This window comes from Neopelma chrysocephalum, unplaced genomic scaffold (genome assembly GCF_003984885.1).
Source record: "Neopelma chrysocephalum unplaced genomic scaffold, ASM398488v2 Primary Assembly neopelma1_44, whole genome shotgun sequence".
NCBI lineage: Eukaryota > Metazoa > Chordata > Aves > Passeriformes > Pipridae > Neopelma > Neopelma chrysocephalum.
The window spans coordinates 13,866,293-13,888,351 of NW_020897703.1; the positions used below are offsets into that span (position 1 = coordinate 13,866,293).

The following is a 22,059-nucleotide window of genomic DNA, read 5'->3' on the forward strand; positions in this document are numbered from 1 at the left end:
TTTGCAATTCATCTTTAATATTATCATAGGTACAAGAAACTAAAAAGGAATAGTAATTAGTCAAGAAAAGTTTTGCAGCTGTTTGGATTCTTTGATTGTGTGCTTTGGTTGTTGCTGCCATAATGCAAAAGTGTGTGTGTGTTACAGAATGTCATTTTTTGATTTTGTCAGGATGATGACTATGATGATGATGAGGAGGATACATATGAGTCACATTTACATGGGAAATCTGTAGAAGTTTTTGATCTTCCTGAAAATGAAGACATTGGTTTACTACTGGATATGGATTCAGCAGAGTCTCTTCTTAAATTTAAAGAGGTGTTGTAGCAGTTTCTTGAATATTCTTTGCACTGGGGAGCATCTGAACCTTGTAGGACTTGGATATAATGTGCTTCATGTCCCTCTCATGGTTTTGGGTTTGTTTTTTCCCAACTTCACCAGCAAATCTTTCTGTTTTGTCCATTGAAATGTAGATCTTCTGTTATTTTTTTATCCCAATTTCCCTATGCATATGTATATTAAATCGTCTGTTGATTTAAATTAAATTTAAAAAAACCTTTGGAAACAGACATTAGAACCCAGCAGCGCTCTGTGCTTGTTATGTCTGAACATTGCATGAGACAGATAGGATGCTTCTCTTAGTTCTTCTTTGGCCCATTGGCCTTTGCATGTATTTGCTGCACAGCAGAATGGCTTTAGCTGCAGAGGAGAGCATGGGGGGCAATTATGCCCATTCTGAATGGTCTCAAGTGTTGTTGTGAGATGTCCTTCAGGAAGACAAGATATACATATCTCTCGTCTTAGTCCCTGCAGTCTTCTAGGAAATCTCTGTGTACGTGAAAGCACTTGATTCTGTAGGTAGGCACGTTTTTGGCTTGGAGGGTGTTTTTATGGTGTATTTTTTGGAAGTAATGGGTTTGCAAACCCAATAGGGCATTCCAGACTGTGAATTGCAACTTAATATAATTGGAAATAGTATAGTTCCCTTTTCCCAAGGTTTTTATAAAGGAGCATATTTGCTTTATTCAGGGCTGTGGGATTTAGTCAGGGATTTAAGTGGTACAGTCGTTTGGCATTTAGGGGTCCAGGCTTCTTGGCAGAATTAAGTGCCTGTCATTTTCACTCTGCAAGGAGAAAAATATACTGCAGAGAAACTGTTTTGTCAAATGCCTTTTGGTGCTTCATCAGCTTATTTTTGTGAAGGATTGGTGTTTTGCAGATCTCTTTAAGTTTGTTCTCTTGATAATGTTGATGATGTCATTGAGGAAGTAGAAATTGCAGGCTATTGATCTCTAGAGAACATCTACAATTTTTCTAGGTTAGGAAGCATAATAGTAGGCTGCAGTGTCTTTTCCTAAGTGCTATATTTACTTGGGATACAATTATATTCTCATCTAGAATCATTACTGTGTTGTTACTAACATAATCTAAATGAAGAATAGTCATGGATTCCCTAGTTTTAATTGTGTTTGGTACAATGTGCCTTGCCAAAAAAAAAACCCCACAGGGTTACAGATGGAAAGTGAGATTCAAGAAATAATTAATACTTGTTAAAAAAATCTTTACATTTGGCTTACATGTAGCTTTTCCATTTCTAATAATCCTATAAAGATTTGTGGTATAAAAATACATGGCTTAATTTTAAAACAAAACCAGCACATTTATTTATAAGTGCTGAATGTAAAAATATTTAGTACTGTTAAATTTTTACTTGAGTCTGTGTACCAGTTGTCATCATAAGTGCATTGCTGCCTTGTCATTTTCCTGGCACATTGAAACATTATTTTAATCTCCTCGGTTTTCTCAATATATAGACAACAATGTGGGATTTTTAACAATCGGAGGTTATGTATTGATTACCATGGAACTTTTTGGGGGTTTAATTTGAGCTAGTTTTAGTTTGGGTGTTTTTTTTAATAAAAGCTCATGATTACTTCTATAACTGACAAATAATTAAGTTGACTTGATACCACTATAAAAATGGTTTGTGGAAAAAGGGAATCATGGAGAAATTCTTAATACTAACTAGCATTTCAGATGTAATTTTTTTGTACTCATACAATTTCTTTCATTTGTTTCAGCTGCAATTAAAACATGCAGTAACAGTAGCTGAAGTGAATCAACTGAAGGAGAAAGTAAGTTTTCAAAGAATCTTATTATTTGGTGGTGGGTTTTTTTGTTGGGTGGCTTGCTTTGGGATTTTTCTTATTTCTGTGGCTACTGATTTTACCAGGAATAAGCTGAATGCAGAAGGCAGAATCCATTTAGGCTTCAGGAGCCTTCAGTGTTGTGCTAGACAGACTAAGCTGAAGAGCTATGCTCAAATTAAAAATAAAGAAAAAATACAACAAAACCTACACAAAACAGTAAAAAAATCCCAGCCCCCAAATCCCCTCTGTGCCTTTATAAAATGAATGATTCAGTATTACTACTTAGAGTAACTGAATATAGTGGAGTACTGCATGAAACAAGCTCCTAAACAAATATGAGAACATTATCACTGGATAAAACTTGGCTTATTTGAGTTTAGATTTGGTTCTTGCAGACAATGGTTTGTGGCTGTCTTTCTGTTACCATAAAGTTATTTCTCTTATCCTGTTTCCCCTCTTTCCCTCCTCAAATTTCTGACCTGCTCTGGGCAGAGAGTTTGTTCCAGCTTTTTTTTTGGTGAGGATTCATTCAATGCTTCTGCTTATTCTGAGAAAGGGTTTCTCGTTCTTTTTTGCCACTTTTTCCACTGATGCAGATTTGTGTGTGGCCTTTTTCTGGAAATATTACTTGTGGGAGAGCAGCTTCTTTTATTCCATTTTCCTTCTGTGTTGCCTTGCTCGGAAATGCGTACCTTAGGACAAGCTGCAGCACATTGCTGGGAGCAGGTAACAAGTGGGGAGGGGATAGTGCTTCAGATTGCAATAATTTCCAATAGCAGTATCTATCAATAGCAGGGTCTTTCGTGCACTCTGCAGTTGTTGAGAGCTCCAAGTGTAGAGAGGCAAGGCAGACAAAACTACTTGGTGATATGATAGTTCCAGTTTTAATTTCCAACAGTGCTCCTTGTCTTTGCAGTATTATTGATATTTGGCCCCACTGGGTTGCCAAAAAGCTATTAGAAATGTCAGTGTTAGTACAACTTACAGCCCCACTTTTAATTCAAGAAATTCTTGGTCCTTTCAACATCTCTGTTCCATCAGCAAGTGATCTTAGCTGGCTTCGAAAGCAGCAGATCAAGGAGGGCATCTTTCCGAGTCGGCTCCCTTAGGACTGTTCCATAAAGTTGTCATCCAGGTTTTTAGGAGTCTTCTGGCTCGGGTTGTACCAGTTGTGTGATGCTCCCAGTTAATTTCTGGCAAGCTGAAGTCCCCCATAAGGGCAAGGGCAGGTTGATTTGACAGTGTCCCTCAGTTCCTCAGAGAATAATTTGTTGGCATCATTGTCCTGGACAGGAGGTTTATAGCAGACTCCCACAATGACATCTGCATTTTTTGTTTGTCCCTTGATTCTTACCCAGAGGCTCCCAACTGTGCATTGCCAACTGTGAGCTCCATACCTTCTAACCCTTCATTACATACAGTGCCATGCCTCTGCCTCTTCTGCCCTGCCTATCCCTCCTGAAGAGCCTGTAACCATCCAACAGGGCACTCCAGTCACATATAAAATACCAGGTTAGATCATCTGGTCTCATTAGCTTTATTCAAAAAGTGGTTGGTAACAACGTAGTAGGACAGGGAGCTTGTCTTACACAGGTTATTATTCTTTATCTCCGGTTGCCTTTGAAGGTATTCAAAATAGGACTCTCCGGAGCTAAACATATAGTGAGATCTGGAACAACATAAACTAACAATAATGGTGCTGCTCATTTTATCTCTGTAGGAAAAAAGTGATACCAATGAGGAAGCAGTGAAAAGCTCTTGGGTTTCAGTGCTAAACTTGCTTGGCTTAGCAAGGGTTGGAAGAGTCGACATGATTACTTTAACAGTTGTGTCTTGTTTTAATATTACTGATAAGTATGTAATTTTTATTAGCTATTCTCTACTTAAACATGTATGAGCAACTGATTTTTATTTCATCTTTTAGTTTAGATTAATTCCTTAAGTATTAATCTTTTCAGTTAAAAATTGTTGAAGCTGAAAAAAATGAATGGAAATTTAATCGAGCCCAGCTACAGCAAAACTTGGATGAAAGCAAAGAGAAAATTAAAAAGTTAGAGACCTACTGGTTAGAGGCACAAAATTTATGCAAAACGGTGAATGAGCATCTTAAAGAGACTCAAGAACAATGTGATGCCCTTGAAAAGAAATACAGCAAGGCCAAGAAATTGCTTAAAGATTACCAACAAAAGTAAGTACCCCAAAATACTAGGTCTCTATTTATTGCTTGTATGTTTTGTACATTATAGGGAAAGCTGTCAACAATACCCAGGGGTAGGATTCCCTTAATGCACTTTGTTTTCATTTATCAGAGTTTAGGGAAGCAGTGGGCTATAAATGCTGAATTCTTCCATAACTTAAGTCACCAACTTCTGGAAAGGTTCTCCAGAAATTTTGGTGTTGCTTTTGATTTATACCTTAGGAACAATTATTTAATATTTCAGTAACAAGTTTTTTAAAACAACTTAGTTGAGAAGCTGTAATGCATCTATACTTTTGGAAGGACTACTTGAAATTTGACATGAGGTGTTTGGGAATACCTTTTGCTGTTTGTGGAAAACCCTTTGACTGATTTAAATGTTCCAGATAGAGTAGACATCAGAGGATATTTAATAAGAGTCAGATACATGTGATTCAGTCTGAGTTAGAAGTTATATTTTGTAGGGGGAGTAACAGGAATTATGAGAAAAATTGAGTTTGGGATATGTATCTAGCCCAATAAAATGGCAGCATGAAAACAGTGTCTTCAATCTGTTAATGGGTTTGGAGTAGGAGTAATATTGCTTATTAGATACACCTGTATAAGACTTGAACGCTGTTGTCCTGCAGTTGTGTCTAATTGTTCTACCTTCTTTCCTCTTAGCTAAACAACAGCTAATTGCAAAATATTTGTAGATGTGTCTTGATAATACAGAACACAACTGTTGCTTTTGATAGTTACTGTAAGCATATAATTCTTTTGTCCCCAATTTCTCTACTTGCTATTTATTTTTAAAGGCAGTTTATGTGGTCTTTTGCTCTGTAGTCCACATCCAGAAATGTTATTTTTAACAGTACATTTTTGTGCTGGTTGGTGAGCTTTTTAAAGGTCTCCTTTCCCCTCTCCCCCCAAGCTTATCCGCATGGAAGTTCAAAAGTACGTTAAGACGACTGCTAACATGCTAGTTTCCATTTCTTCACTGTTAAGCGAATTCCCATTATTCATTTGACTGTCCCTGAAGCTTTTGCATATTTTGTAGATGCTTTATGCTTATTTCCTGGTTTTATATGTCATTCCATGTGATGCAGCCAAAACCAACTTTTATTTTTGTATACTTTTCATAGTCATTGTTTCTTTTCGTAAAACTCAGCCATCGCAATTTCTATAGGATGAACCAAGTAGAAACTTGAAATGCAATTTATTTTCCTACAAAGAATTTTACCATTGCTTTTGGATGGAAAATACTGTGTGTGCATGTATCTTTGTGGAAGAGAGTAAGATGTAATGATTGGAGTTGTGCATGTATTTCAGGCTTAAATGTGTATACAACTTGCCACTTTTAAAAGTTGAGAGATGGTTGTAACTTTGCAGAAAAAGTGTTGCCACACATCCTTTTTCTGCCCAGAGTAAATGATAGTCATATGTATTTTCTTTTGAAGACAGTAGAAGCATACAAATACATAGGTCATTTTATGACATTACAAGATTAATGAATCATTTATACCTTACAGGCTGATTTTTGTCTCCATTTACTAATGGAATGCTTTTTAGTAAATGCAGTTGTGCATATTTCTATTTTATGTATTTTTCTACATTTCTGTGTATTACTGTTTCATAGATATGTATATATTTTTTCACTAGAGAAATAGAATTTATGAAGAAAGAAGAAGAGCATTCAAGACTACTTGAAGAGAGAGACCAGAAATATGCCGAACAACTGAAAATATATCAGGAAAAAGTAAAGCAATATTATATTTTGAAATAAACTTCTGAATTTTTGGAGAGTTGTATCTCACTTCTGAATTTTAATTCTTGCAGATTTCGGAACTTGAAACTAAATTAAAAGCATATGAGAAAATGCCTTATGTTTTTGAACGTGGCAGTTTATTGGAAGATGGCTGTCAAAGTCCAGGCCAACCTAACGAACAGTCAAAGATAAAAGAAGAAAATGAAAAAGAAACCAAATCAATAGAAGAAAGAATAAATTCTTTAGATATGCTCGTTTCTGGTAAGTAGGTTGTAGGATTTTTGATTTGCATATAACAAAAATTAGGAGGATTTATATGTGTATTGGTCTTTTTGTTCTTACAAGAAGTGAAGTGTTTGCTGTTTCATAGTGACTGGGTAAATGTTTGACCTGAGCCAGTGTGGACAGCTGAGTGTAGGTTCCCCCAACATTTTCAGTATTGTTGTAATGTATTTCTTAAATGTTATGGGAAAGAGGAGACAGACAGAGAGACAAGCATTTTAACTGTTCCTCAGTTTCTCTCTCAGTGAAATCAATAATGTTAGTGGGACTAAAACACTGAGATATGTCAGTTAAAATCCCATTAATTTTAAGCTATGATTTACAGCAAAACTTGCTATGTTTTTTTTCGTTTAATTTTGTGCCCAGAAAGTTATAAAATAACAGATGGAGGCTCAAGTAAGAATCATATTTTTTAAATATGTGGTAAATGCTTATGTGAGTTTCTATCTTAAAGAATGAGGATAGGAAAACACAGGGCACAAATTTTCATCTATTTGAAAAAATTCAGTTTTCAAGCCATAATACAATTATATTCTGTTGGATTTTATTTTTTTAATTGAAGAAGTTGAGTAGAAGTATATTTCAAATGAACTAGAAATTGCTATCAGAATGTGTTAAAACAGTGTAGTATAATATAAAGAGTGTTTTCGTATAGTAATGGTTAACAGGTAAAATAATTCTGATCTAAATTCTCAATATTTTCTGGACAGTGGGTTGGTGAACTTGCCTACCAGTTTGTGCTGTTTTATTTGTTTGACTTTTTAAAGAAGTTCCTATTTGTTGCAGATTTTGATGCTTTTGTTGGGGATACTCCCAGATTAGACACCAGTGCCCATAAAGCAAAAGCTCAGCTTGCTTTGAAAGTAAAACGCCAACCACCTTCTCGATCAAAGCTGAAAGAATCTCTTGGGGCTGGACAACAGACTGCAAATCTACAGGTACTGATATTGGTAGATAATTATGCATTCAGGAACCTGAATATGTATTGAGTTTTATCGGTATTTGCAATTTTAAGTGTTGTCCGTGCTTCATTCAGGCTGTGCCAAAGCATCATATTTTTATGCTGTATCAAGTGAAAAAACCCTTTTTGGGTTCATACCATATATGTGAACTCTGGCATGTTTTTGTGGCACAGTTAATTTGAAGTTAGCAAAGAACTATGCAAGCTTGTTGTATTCTGCTTACTGAGATTTTGATACAGTGAAATATCCTCATTTATCTTATTATTATTTCATCTGAAACAAGTTAGTTACCAAATTTCTTCAAAAACTAAATACTTTTGAAATGCTTCCTTACTCCATAAGTCATCATTTAAGTTCACAAGAAGTATACCAGTAAAACATTTTATCATGTTTCTGGAAAACAGTGGAAGAATTGAGGTGTATATAGTCGGGATGTGAGAGAGCCTGTCATAGAAGGAGAACGTTGAACTAATTCAGTTAGACTGAAAAGTGGTTACATTGAATTGGAATGGCCAAGGTGAAGCAGAACATTTCTGACTTGACTAGAAAAACATGATTTTTGATGTGCAAAAAGATCTGTGTAAAGGTGGATAACAGAAAGCCTATAAAATGAGTTTCAAGATGGTCTCCACAAGCGAGTACATTCAGAAAATTTTCAGAACTGATCAACTTTGTGTAACATAGCATATCCTTCCATCCTGGTAAAAGATCATACAGTAAATGAGTATATGTCACGTTTATTATAAAATTACTTTTGACTTTGTTGAAGGATGAGGATTCAGAAGATACTGTTCTCAACAGAGAACCTTCCACTACGTACCTAACCAAGACCTTAGAAACAAGTGAAAAATTACCTCTCCCACACCTGGATGACTCAGATCGAAAGAGCGAAAAGCTGGAAAAAAGAGAAAGCACAGAAAGTCCTCTAGAGTCAAGTCCTTCTGCTTCCACACACTCTTCTCCAGTACACAAACCAAGCAATGAAAATAGCACCGCCGCTCCTCGTTCACCTCCTCCTGAAGAGATGACTCCAAGTTCTCCTCAAGGATATCTCAAGAATGTTAAACAAAGAGAGGCAAAAGGGAAAGGGAAAGAGGCCAAGGGTAAGACTTAAGGGCTTATAATCAACCTAGTCACTATTAAGCATTATTTGATGGAAATACTTGGTTTTTTTCTCATGAATAATTGGAAAAGGGATCTAATATAATCTTTTAAAAGAGTGATATTTTCTATAATCAGCTAGCACAAGTGTATAAAGGCAGATGATACTTGCTGTCTTTTCTGTATAGCTCAGAAAAACCCTTCTTTTGATACCCTGAAACGGGATTTATTTTATGCTCTCCTCAATTTGTGTTTCTGTAAAGTCTTAAAAATAGTTCTAACCCAGCAATACAAAAAAGACAATAAGCTATTAGAGAGTGTCCAAGAGAGGGCAACGAAGGTGGTGAAGGGCCTTGGGGGGAAGCCATGTGAGGAGCGGCTGAGGGCACTTGGTCTGTTCAGCGTGAAGAGGAGACTGAGGGGAGACCTCACTGCAGTTACAACTTCCTTGTGAGGGGAAGAGGAGGGGCAGACACTGATCTCTTCTCTGTGGTGACCAGTTTCAGGACCCCAGGGAATGGCCTGAAGTTGTGTCAGGGGAGGTTTGGGTTGGATATTAGAAAAAAGATTCTTCACCCAGAGGGTGGCTGGGCACTGAAACAGCCTCCCCAGGGAAGTGGTTACAGCACCAAGACTGCCAGAGTTCAAAAGAAGCATTTGGACAATGCTCTTGGGCACATGGTGTGACTCTTGGGGATGGTTCTGTGTAGGGCCAGGAGTTAGACTCGATGATCCTTGTGGGTCCTTTCCAACTCAGCATATTCTGTGATTCTGTTAGTTTTAAAAAAAAATCAAACCATTTATCAAAACAAGTACCTAATATATAAATATGTTGATTTTGCTTTCTTTTCTACATTTTTTTGTGGTGGCAGAAGCATTGCAAACACCTTTTTTTTTTTTTTAAATTGGCCCCTGGAGGAGCTAATTAATGGAGTACATCAAAGATGAGGATTACTATAAAGAGCTTGCTCTTTTTGGGCAAATGCTACTTTCTGCTAGATTGTTGCTCTCTAACCATATTAAATGTCTACCTATTATTTCATTGAAATAATCCTTTCTATTACCTTCCCATGCATTCATGTATCAGTCTGTATTTTAACCTATTGTGTTGCGTTTAAGAAATTACCTCTTTTCTTAAATATTACCTCTGGAAATAGAGGTGGAAACAAATGTCAATATTAAAAGTAATTCTATTGCTTTTGTATTTAAGTTGACAGAAAAAATAACCAGTTTAACTGTAGTTAATAATTTATTAGTTGTTACATGTTTAGAAAGAGTGGTTAAATAATCAGCTTAAGTTCTGATGTTGATCAGAAACTACTGATCAGATATGCCAAAAAAACCAAAAAGGGATAAACTCTTGACTATCCTGATAATTCAGTATGTCAGCTTTGAGATAATCATTACATGTTTCTGGAAGTATTATTAGCTGATGAAGTGGCAGGGATTTGTCTTTAGTTTTGTGTAATAAACACGATTTTTGGGGTTTATGGTCCTTGAAGGCATCTGTGTACATTACTTCATGTCAGGAGTTGTCTTGAAGGCAGAGCTTAAAGTCTGCTTTGTCTCACAAAAAGCAGATAGCATCTCTCTCACAGGCAGCTTAGTTATGAAACACCTGATTTGCAATACAAAACGTATTTCAGTTATTTAAAGAACATCTAGTAGCCTGAGAACTTAAAAGTAAGTACATTTAGGACTTGCAGTAATCTGTTACAATCCACTGAGAAGTGGTAGTGTGATGCTTAAGTTCATCACCTAATTTTATGTTTTATTTAGTGAAAAATTGGATCCTAAGGGGCGTTGTGTGCAGTTTTGAAAATATGAGTCTTGGAGGAACTTCGAAGTCCCAGTTGTTTCTTTAGAATTGCCACAATTAGTATACCATTTCCAAGAAACTCAGCTTGTTAGGATCTGTCTGCTCTTCAGGTACTGACTGTCATGTTGGTTAGGCACACTTTCTGGAGCTGGCAGCTTACATACACAGCCCACGTTTAAAGTAACTGACCTAGACTACTGAACCAGAAAAAATTACAAAAGGAACATCTATAATACTTCAAGTGTAATAAAGGATGATTAAATGCTCTACTTGCTCAACTGTTGCTTTAAAAATTAGTTTCTTTCGTGCATCTTATACCGGTTATCTAGTTTTAATTATCTGTTTTGTGTATTTTGAAGTTGACATTTTGCAAAAGGAGGAGATACTTTTTTCTAAACCTATCTTAAACTGTCTTTTGTTTGTAATTCATTGAAGCAAAATACTGTGGCAAGTTTTATCTTTCTGTAGGCAGTATAGAATTCTGTAATATAATGATTCTGTTTATCAAAAGCAGTATTTTTGAACAGTCCTAAGTAACTGTTGTGTTGCCGTTTTTCAATGTCACAGCACAACCAGAATGATGGGAAGATGTCATAGAGAATAACTAGATGTCATAGAGAATAACTTAGGTTGATATGGCAGTGGTATTTTCAGCTAGTGTCTGCATGTGAGAACGTGAATTTTAACATGGTCACTCAGGTTTTAGTATCTGACTTACAAGCATTGTCATTAGTACTTGAAACTTGCAGGTATTTTTAGAATAATGTTTTTATTTTTCACCCCTCTGTGGAAAGCAGAAGAAAAGAAAAATGAAGACAGAACAGTAGAAACAAATGAAGGAACATCGTCAGGGAAGTCCAAAAGGAGATTTCCAGATTTTGGGTAAGATTTTACTCTTGTTCCTTCAGACAAAAATGGTGCTCTGTGTCACTTTTGAGAATATCGTGTTCTCTAAATAATAAAATGTTGAGGAAATCCAGTAATGCTACTTCATAGCAACATCACTGGACAGAGTCTTGATCATCTTGATTTTGTATTGCTCCTTTCATGTTTCTACCACATTTTGACTTTATTTATCTATACTTTTTTCCTGTCAAAGAATTCCTCGGGGTTCTTCAGTTTTTATATGAATACACCACTGAATACACTAAATTGCAAATACGTGCGTAGTTTTATGCCAAAATATTGTTGGTGCCTAGACTCTAATGTTATGTCCTGCTGATGTTATACTATGAATTAGATACCTCTCTTGCCTTAATTCCTTCTACAGTAGAGGTGTCATTACATAGCTTTGGCTATAGTCTGTGCTTGCTGAACTGTTCCTTGGAGGCAGGCATTTCTGAGTTTCATTTCAAAAATGAGGTTGCCCACAGGGGTAAAACAGAAGTGCAAGCTGCATATTGTCTGGAAATAATGTGGTAACTGAACTCTGGGGATTTGCGAGAAGAGGTGCTACATTTTGCAGTAAGCCTTGCTCCTTTGGAGACAGGTATAAAGCTTGTTGAAGCCATCTAACATTGAAGACTTAAACTGGTACTGCCACAAATGCATCATAATATATAACATAAAAATGATAACTTATTTCACACACAGATAATGTAGTTAGTGACTTGGCTCAAGTCACTGTGCACTGCATAGGAATATTTATATAGGAATAAAACTGTGTTCTTCCTCTTGGTTGTATCTGCTATATGCTATGTTTCTTCGGGCATTTTCTGGTTTTATTTTGGTTATATGTGGTCTTTGAAAGGATACTGTCATTGTTCTTAAAACATGAATGACAGAACTTTTTAAATTGCATCTATAATCTGCAAAATCATGCTTTGTGTAACAAGATAAATGTTGCTTTTTGTAACTATTGAAATCAATGTAAAAACTAGTTTGCTGATTTAAAAAATGTTGCAACTGTAAATGTAAATGCTGTATGAAATTTGTGTTTTTTCACTTCAGGGGATTACGGAAATCTGGGGGCAAGGGTAAGAAGCAAGAAAAAGAAAATCTAAGAGGTTCTCTGGATAGCAGGTAGTTATTTTGTTAGTTCAGTACATATGTGTTGCATTCATAAAATTTGTAACCTAAGAATGTCTTTAAAACTATCATTACTGTGATCTGAAGTACACTCAAGTTTAACAGTGACAAAATTATATGAAGATGAAGGATGTAGAGAGGAGCTTCTAATCTCATTAAATAAGAAAAAATGCACAGAAAACTGTACAGTTTTTATATATAAAAACTGTATTTTGCTTAGAAAGATGCACGTCAAGTAAATTAGTATATTGAAATTTTTTAATTGTATGAAATACTGCAAAAGTTCTTAAATTTGTGTTGTTAAATAAGTCACATTAGTTTACATGGATCTTTAAAGGTAAGTATCAGTTCACTTCAAGTATCAGTTGTGCTGTGAAACTGGTGAAAATAAGTATTGAGTGTTTTGAGTTTGTTCTTGTTTTAAAGGCGGGGGTTGTGTGTTTGAGGGATGGGATGGAGGTTTTTCTGTTGTTGTTTAAACACAATTTAATCTGCTTATCTCAGAGGTTCCCGAGAACTTTTGGATGACTCTGGCAACAATCTGTCTGCATCAGATTCAGATTCCCCTGCTCCTACTTGCATGCCTTTCTCTTGGTTTGGAGACAGCCACAAAGAGCCTCCAGTTTCTAGTAGCAGCCTGCACGTTACCCAGAGCGGGCAGGATGGTTGTGAGCATGGTCAAGAGAAGAACAGAACCAAGGTAAAGATGACTGATTTGTGCTTTGAATATTTAAATGTTGCATCTTGATAAAGAAAAAACATCAGTGGTTAGTATGTGGAAGCCTAATGACTTAGTCCATGACCACATCACCTCTTACAAATGTTGCTGCAGAAGTTTGAGAATTTACAGCCCTCACAAGCAGACACTGTGTGAGTGTTCCTGTTCCGTCCTCTGTAGTTGAAACATCAGTAGTGGCTATTCAGGCTGAAGTAACACATAAGGAAAAATCACAGGGTATGTTTTTTCACTGGTTTATAACGCTAAAAGTAACACTAGCTTTAGGAAAGCATAACTTTAAAAGCCAAATCTGTTTCCCAGCCTAGTACTTGGAGGAAGTGTACATAAATAGAGGTCAGCCTTCCAAGCAGTTGGCCAACCAGTTCTTACCATACTGGAATGTAGGGCTGGAATACCAGACTGTTGGAGAAAGGATAGCATCCTGGTTTTCATTAATAAATTTAGTATTGAAAGCCAAGAAACATGTCCATAGAACACTGTCTCTTCCAAGAAACTACTTCTGATAATGTTCTAGTAATTTAAAACCTTTTAACCAGGTCCTAAAAGTGACACTACAGAGTTCAGTCTGTAGCCATAAAGTTGCCATCTTTATAGTTTAAAACCATTTGAAGGAAATAGCTTTAAAAAGTAAAAAGTTTAATGTGTACACTATCTAAATGTTTGGTAAAACTAAGTCTAAATGTAAGACTGTTCCCAACAAACTTATTAAGTTCATTCTTGTTTCCTTTGGATTTTGTTAAATTGAAAATTATAGTTATTTGAGTAACCTCATAAACTAAGTTTATTCTCAAGTTTCACACTTTTTCTTCACTTTGTATGGGCAAAATACCTTTTCATGTTTTCCTTTTCTTCTGTTATTAGAGAGAAATTGCATATCTGGAAGAGAAACTTGCCAGGTTGTAGTCCATGGAGTCACTGATGTTTTGCAGAGATGGCAGATAATAAGTTTGCTTTCCATGTTTCCAGATGCTGATTGCATTAAAATGCTAACACATTTTTTTAAATTACTTTCTGTTTTCTCATTGTAAATTTACAGTCCCTGTGATAGGAGTAAGTTATCAGCATATGTAGTTTTTAAAAATTACAGAAAGTGGGTTTAGAACCATCCAGTACTTTACTATAACACAGTAGGAATATGAGTAGGAACTTTTTGATCTCTGAAGTAGAACAGAACTTTATAGAATATTGCCCGGTGTGCGTCAGCTCCTGCATTGTTCGCTTCTGTTGACGCATGCAGTGGCCAAAAGGTGTTTCTGTACATAACCAAGGATCTTGCAGGGTATATGCATATATTTTGATAAAATTTTTGATTAAATAGGAGTGCATGGTTGATCTCTTAATAGGCTGCAGCAAAGCTGTCAAGAGATGTTTTCTGTCTAGATAAACCTTCAGAGGTTTATCTTCCAAAGTCATTGATTCTGAAGAACCCATTTGTCCCCTCTTCATTCCTCCTTTGTGATTCAAATAATTTTTCTAAGTCCCACTGCTGCATTTCTACTATAAGCACCTGTAATGTGCTTAAGCACCTTTTAAGGTTTTTATATATACATGTTCTTTTTGGCCATCAAAAATATATAGATCTTACCAGATTGGGTGCTCTCTTCCTTTCGTTGCCCTGAAATAATAGCCTTTTCTTCTTATTGTTGTCTACTTTATCCAAGTTGATTATCACTTAAACCTTCCAGCTGGTTTCTTGCTACTGGTTTGAGGGGTTTTTTGTTGTTTCCTTCTCATGCTGCAGCATGTAATTGCTGCTTGCTGCTCTTTTCCTTAGTGCCAGTTGCAAAACAGCAGCTGGAAGATTATGCAAGTCTCCAGCTATATTCCTGCTTTGTAAAATGGCAGAAAGCTGATCCCATTGAAGAACAGATTCTCATACATTCATTAATCATAAAATCATACTTGTCCTCTCCAAAGTCAGGCCATTTTCACTTTGCAGTGATTGAGGTCTCTTATAAAGATGGTAACGTGACAGTGGCTGCTCCTTGGAATGAATGACTAATTGTTCTAGATCTTAACCTGGAGTTGGTAATTACATTTGCACTACAAGCTTTGGCTTGTTTTGCTATGAAAAGACATTAAAACTGACAAAGAAATGTGCTTGACCACTCAGCAGTGAGTCTTGTTACTAAAACAATATAAAAGCAGGAACTAAGTCATCTTCCCAGAATTTAAGGAAAGAATACTTCTTTTTGTTGGTGTTAACTCCAAATGTGTAAATAAAGCAATATATAGCAAGTGTAGCAATAGTATTTGCTGCTTTTATGTCTGCAGTATCCCATATGATCATGTGAAAGCATTTCTTAAAGAGCAGGTAAAAGTAGAAAACCTAAAATAAGGACTTTGTCATATAAAAAAATCTCTAACTGTTGTAATGAGTATTTTGCATTGTGTATAATTTTTGTAGTTGTGTTTTAGCATTGATGATGTAAGAAATGTAATTATATTTTAACTAGTTTCCGTTTCTGCACAATTTGCCTCTAAGAGTTATTGCACCTAGAAGATTTTTGTTTTCTTAAAATGATACTGAAGTTAGTTTTAAAATTACAGTTTGACAAAGTAATGAGTCAACTTCTTGCTGCTTGTGAAATCTAGAAACACAGGAATTAAAATCCTATGATGAGTGCTTGCAGACTCTTTAGCCTTATGGAACTTCTGAACTACACTGTCCTTAAATTAGTCCCTTTGCATAATCTGCCCCTTCATTTAGTGCCATTCTCTGATACACACACATAAATATTGTTCATATTCACTGTTTTTCCAGAGCTCTATTTAGCTTCTGTAAGCTTGTACACAGCATTTCAGTTCTGATGCAAGGAAGAGCAGTGTGGTATAAAGTATTTATATTCTAGTATCTAAAATCATAGAAAGCATACCTATAAAACCTCTTCTGTTGAAATTTTATGTTCTTCAAGGATCAAAAATCTTTGTAATTGGCTCTAAATCCTTAAAAGGAAATTACTCCTTCTAAAAACTGAATAGGAACAGGAAGTGGAGAAAACATTACAACTGATGCTCAAATGCTTTTACTTTTGGCTATGTTTTCTTCGTGTTTTTTCTAAGCTTTTTGGTTAAATATCATAATGCTGGGTTTGGTTTTTTTAACTGGTTTCTTTCTTAATTGTTCTTGATTTTCTCTGTAAAGGTAGAAAGAGTGAACAGAGGGTGGCTAAAAGAAAAGCTCTTAAATAGATTTTCAGTTTGGGTTGAAGTTAATTTGAGAATAGGTTGATGAATAAAGTATTCTATTATTTCTGGTAATAATTTTTCCATCTAAAAGACTAAAGAAGTCCCTAAAATATAATGTAATTAATAAAATAATCTACATGGTAAATAGAACACCATTTTTCAGTCAAGGACAGTACCACACAAAGGTAGCAGGAAAACTCAAGTTGTGATTCGGGGTTTTTTTGATGGTTGCATTATGGTGGTGATGGGGTTTTTTCTTGGGTTTTGGGGTGTGTTTATTTGAGGCTGGAAATGTGTATCATTAATTTAGAGTATAAGGGAGTGCAAAGATCAAGTGTATGCTCCCATAACAAAAATAGAATAATCTAGAAAATTCAGAGTTCAGGTTAAATTGCAATCAGAACACAAATACAGAAGTGCTCAATAAATATAATGGCAAAAATGTAGTTCTCTTATGGGAGCATAATTTACTGAAGAAAAATGTCTTTAAGATCAGCTTAATTTAGGATCTCAGATTATTTATGCATATAAATGCATATGGCATCCTTAAAAGTGTAGTTACTTGATTAGAGACTTAAAGAAAACTAGAGAAAATAATGGTAAGTAATTTCTTACTGTTTGTAGACAACAAAGAATAGTGCCGAGAAATAAATTTTAGAAAGGCAAAAGTAGGATGCATGTTTTTGGCAGCATTATTTTGCACTCACTAAAGAAAAATATGGTACAGGTCACAATCTGAGTTGCAAATGGAGGTAATCAAATTAGAGAATATTCTGGAAAAGAGATACATTACTATTCTTCAGAAGGATTTTTTACCAAATTGCTGTGAAGTATTCAGGTGTAGCATCAGGTTTTTTCAGAGTCTTCAGCTTGAGTCCCAGGCTGCTCAGGTAACCTGCCTGAGGTTGTACCAGTACTGGCTGGCTGAATTTCAGATCCTGCTGCTTTTAGATGCTAAGCCAGGCATAAGGATCCAAAAACTTCCTTTAAACACAGACTAAGTGTAATAACTGAATGTAAACAGTAATGCTATGAAGATTTTACATTCTTTCAGTATGATTTTACATTCTTTCAATGTGATAGTCACATGATAGTATCTTAGTCATATTTCTAACCTGAATTTTGCTTTGACAAATTTATTATTTTAGTGAAGTAATAAAATACTAATTTTTTTTTTTAAATAACAATCTTTTATTTCAGAAGAATGTTCTGTTTTGCAAATAATATATTCAGGTGGTCAAACTGCATAATTAATGTTTATTTAAAGACATCTGAATAATTATTTAACATCTGAAATGTTCGGTTTTGTTGTAGTATTTTTACACTATTTGGTACTTTAAAGAAATTTTACATAGCTTGATATAGTCCATATACTATAAAAATGCTTCTAAAGATATTTTGCATTTATGTGGTATTTTTCATATACGGTAATTTTCAGATTACATGATTCTGTGCCTCAAATGCAGCCACCTCAAAACTGAATTACAGAATCACAGAGTAGTTTGGGTTGCAAGGGACCTTTAAAAAGGTCACCTAGTCCAACCCCCCTAGATCAGGTTGCTCAGAGGTCTGTTCAGCCTGACCTTGAATGTTCCCAGGGATGGGGCATCTACCACCTCTCTGGGCAACCTGTTACAGTGTTTTACCACCCTCGTTGAAGCTGTTAAAGGAACTGCAGTACAGTACAGTATCTTAAGTCAAAATTTTAAGTTTTTGGAAAGCTTGTCCTTGGGCAAGCTCTATATTCTCTATTAATAAAATAATTTGAATCCTGTTTGCTTTACTGTTGACTACAGTGGTTCAACAGTGGGCAGCTGTGATGTCTAGTCTAAACCTAGTTCTCGTTTTCACGAATCTTGTAAGATATGTGCCATGGGAATCCTGATGACCATAAACAATTAGGATGGATTTTTATCTCTCCAACAGGAGATAAAAACCACCACCTTCTGAAGCACATTCATAGTGCTTGTGTAGGCTTCAGTTTAATACAAATTCAGCATGAATAATTCCAACAAATGCATTTTAAATTGCTTCTCTCGAAGCATGGGGTGCCTGCTGAAAAAGTAACCACATGTATTTCCTTATGTACTTTAACACTATTTCAGGTTATGACCAATTCTGCACACAAGGTGCTCTTATTGGGGATATTGATTTAAATTTGTTACTGTGTTTTTTGAATTCAGAAGTTTAACAAAAACAAGTCAGATGCTTTATGTAGTTAGTGCATTTCATGTGTGTTCTAAAGGTAACTGAGTTGTACTGCTTTTTTTTTTAACCAAAAATCAAAATTACTAGAATGTCACCTTATGACCTGCTTTTCCAAGGAGTGAGTTAATAAAACGTTATTTCCACTTGTTTGCAGAGTAGAATTGTCATAGATGATACATACCATAGCAAGCCAAGTTGTGAACTTTCAGGGTTAGTGACAGAACCAAATCTGTCAGGTCGTTCACACACTTTAACCTTCTCTTCAAATGAGGTGAGTTTCAAAGTGTGTATATGTGTCTTGTTGATGTTGTTGTTCACACTACAGCATGTTTAATAGAAACAGATGTGTGTAATGTGAAACTAGATGGCTATTCCATATTTGAATGTTGAAGAGCACTATAGAGAATCGTAAGCTGTTAATGAACTAAAGGACACGGACTAGTGGGTGACACATCAGCCTGTGTGATCTGTATATCATAAAAATTGGAGTAAACTCTCTGATCAAATTGCAGTTTTTAATTTTAAATATAACGTTGTTCTATTCCACTAATTTAAAGCAACTTCCTGGGTGAATAAAAACTGCAGCATTTTTGACCTTGCCTTCACTTCTGCAGAGGTTTGTTTTACTGTAAAATTTCATCTCAATAAAAACAAAAAAAAAAAAGAAAAGAAAAAAGAAACAACCAAAAAAAGGCAGAATATGATAGTTTTGATATATAGGTAGAAATTAGGTATCTGAAAATCAGTGTTCATTCCCCCTGGAGAACTAACTCCATTGGCTACAGCTGAAACCTAAAGTCTACATGTGGGTGACATTCTGAGATATTGTCTCATTTGGTGATTGACTGATGGGCATCTTTTCCTAAACTAAAGGATTTAATTTATAGACTCATTAAAAGCTGAACACAGTTATTTTACAGAAATGAGTTAGAGGACTTGCCAAACTGGTGATTCATGAATGTCAGGGGGGTTTTATTAGCTGTCTTAAATCAGGCTCTGGTGAAAACCTTAATATTCCAGTAATATGTAGAAAGTCAGAACAGTCTTACAAACAGTGTTATAAATTCACTAAGTTAAAAATCTGAAGTGTCAAAAATCATATAACTTGTTTAGAGGTTGCAGCAGTGGATTACTTTGTAGAGAGTCATTAGGTCACCCCTGAGCCTCCTCTTCTCCAGGCCGAACAACCCTAGCTCCCTCTGCTCTTCAGACCCTTCACTAACTTCAGACTTCTGTGGACTTGCTCCAGCACCTCAGTGTCCTTCCTGAATTGACGGCCCAGAACTGGACACAGGACTCAAAGTGTGTCCTCACCAGTGCTGAGTACAGGGGGACAAGTGCTGCCCTGGTCCTGCTGGCCACACTATTCCTGATACAGGCCAGGATGCCCTTGGCCCTCTTGGCCACCTGGGCACAGGCTGGCTCATGTTCAGGTGGCAGCTGAGCAGCACCCACAGGTCCTTTTCCACTGGGCTGCCTTCCAGCTACTCTGCCCCCAACCTGTAGCACTGCATGGCGTTATTGTGGCCAAAGTGTAGGACCTGTCACTTGGTCTTGTTGAAACTCATGCTGTTGGTCTCAGTCCATAGATCCAACCTGTCCAGGTCCCTCTCCAAGGCCTTCCTACCCTCCGGTAGATCAACACTTCAACCTAACTTGGTGTTGTCTGCAAATTTACTGAGGGTACACTCAGTCCCCTCATCCAGATTATCAGTAAAGATATTGGACAGGATCCTTAACTTAAGCTCTTCACAAGTAGAATTTCTACATGATGGTTGTTGTTTGAATGGGTTCATAATTATCCATCAGGAATCATGCTATCCAGTGTAACAACCCCTGCTTACAGAGGGGTGCACTGCTGCATGCTGCCTTACAAATCACAGAATTGTTAGGAGACAGGAGATGGAAGCACCTCTTAGAGATGTAGACAAGGGCAGCACTGAACAGTCTGCATCTGCTGGCCAGGTGCTCACAGGCAGTTTGGGGAAGTGACTGCCTGCTGAGAGTTATGTTGTTAGCAGCCAGCTAGTTACAGCAGAGGCACTTCCCTCACAGATGGCTAGCAAGCTAGCTGGTAATCCTTCTAAAGTTCTTAAAATGGTGTGGCAGCAGTGGTGTTTTCTTGTGCTTTGTATTATCTTCAGAGCTTCAGTATTTCTGTACTTGTTTTCTGAATCACCTCTGTTTTTATGTGGGACCACATGGCTTTCTCATGCTTCCTTACCTTATAAGTAGTTTTAGTTCTGCTTTTGAATTTGCAGCTGATCTCTTCTGTGCGTGCTGGCTGGTTTGGGGACCGTAACTTTGATGTACAAACAGCTTGGCATGTTCCTTGTGCCTCTGAATGAACATTTGGGATAAAATGATGTAGAGGTGTTATTTAATGACCAATGAGCATTACTCGGAAGTGTGTGTTCTTCATCTTACCCTTCTACAGTTTTCACTTTCCTGTTTGTATTCTGAAAAGTAGTTAGGTGTGCTTTTCCCTTGTGCAGTAATGAAAAATTCAAATTATACAGGATTAAATATCTTTCTGTGAGGAGATGATGTCTAGGTGTTTTAACACAGATTCAGATATTGCTACAACTTCTGGTTTTAGGGGTCTGTCTTTACCAATATGAAGTAGAAGGAGTTTGTTAGCAACTGCTGATGCTGAAACCCTATATTGCAATTAGTAGCTCAGCCTGGAGGACTCCAGTCTGTTACCTGCTCTAATCCGCACTGCTTGGAGGAACTGATGTAGACACCTCCCAGGATTCTGTCAGGGGACTGTGTTCCTTCAGTGAAATGAATGAATCTGTGCCTTTTTTTTTTGACAGGAGTATACCTTCCTCAAGTACTTACACTCTGAAATTACAGAAGCGAAGTTTTTGCATGGCTTGCACAGATTCAATAAAACTAGAGAGTGAGTTCCAACTGGAATATAACATTTTACTCATTTCTCCATGGAAAGGAGAGATATAGATACATGCACATTCCCCTCCAAGGAATAGAAGTAGATATATATAAAAAAAATATGTATGGCAATATATATGTTTTAGTAGTTCTTGCAGCTGATAGACCACACGTGACTCTGAGATACAGGTCAAACTTCAAATGTAAAGTATTTCCCCCTTTTAATGTATTATTCATGAACATGTGCTAGTGTAAGACAAAGTTACCAATATATTTTGTATTACATTATCAGGTTAAGGAGCACTATTATCTGAAATTATTTAAAATAAATTGGCATTTTGAAATTCCCTTGGTAATTTATCAAAATAATCTTCTCTGTATGAAGTATCTCAAGCTTGATACCTTGGATAGGAAACTACAGTGCCCCAGTTGTTTTGATACAGATGCTGTACTGAGCACTTCAAGCAAAACCTCTTCTAGAGCCATTTGCTGTTATTTTATGTACAGCACTTCAAGCAAAACCTCTCCTAGAGCCATTTGCTGTTATTTTATGTAAATTGTTATTTTTCTTTCGCACATCAGGAAGGTGGATGTGTTCACACTTGTTATATCTACATAAGGATTTTGATTTGGATAAGGAGTTCATTTTTTAAAAATAAATCTCCTGATTTTTCCCACTTGCCTTACTTTGATTTACCTTGGAAATGAAATCAGATGTGCTCCAGCAGTGGTACATTCCAGC

General features: G+C 36.2%; 1 protein-coding gene across 7 annotated transcripts in view; it reads left to right on the top strand.

Annotated features, from left to right (window-relative positions):
• Positions 1-22,059, top strand: part of LOC113965324 (neurabin-1-like) — a 42,878-nt gene that overhangs the window by 15,958 nt on the left and 4,861 nt on the right. For 3 of the 7 annotated variants that reach the window (XR_003533515.1, XM_027678545.1, XM_027678546.1), the window contains exons 7-17: positions 172-318; positions 2,082-2,135; positions 4,109-4,338; positions 5,989-6,085; positions 6,166-6,355; positions 7,163-7,314; positions 8,108-8,441; positions 11,053-11,140; positions 12,209-12,280; positions 12,791-12,986; positions 18,577-18,693. Coding sequence is in view for 5 of the 7 variants with exons in the window: in XM_027678545.1 (XP_027534346.1) it covers positions 172-318; positions 2,082-2,135; positions 4,109-4,338; positions 5,989-6,085; positions 6,166-6,355; positions 7,163-7,314; positions 8,108-8,441; positions 11,053-11,140; positions 12,209-12,280; positions 12,791-12,986; positions 18,577-18,693 (1,677 nt within the window). In the remaining 2 variants the exon portion in view is untranslated. The remainder of the gene's footprint in view (positions 1-171; positions 319-2,081; positions 2,136-4,108; positions 4,339-5,988; positions 6,086-6,165; positions 6,356-7,162; positions 7,315-8,107; positions 8,442-11,052; positions 11,141-12,208; positions 12,281-12,790; positions 12,987-18,576; positions 18,694-22,059) is intronic. The other 4 variants (XR_003533516.1, XM_027678547.1, XM_027678548.1 and 1 more) reach the window with 4 other exon arrangements.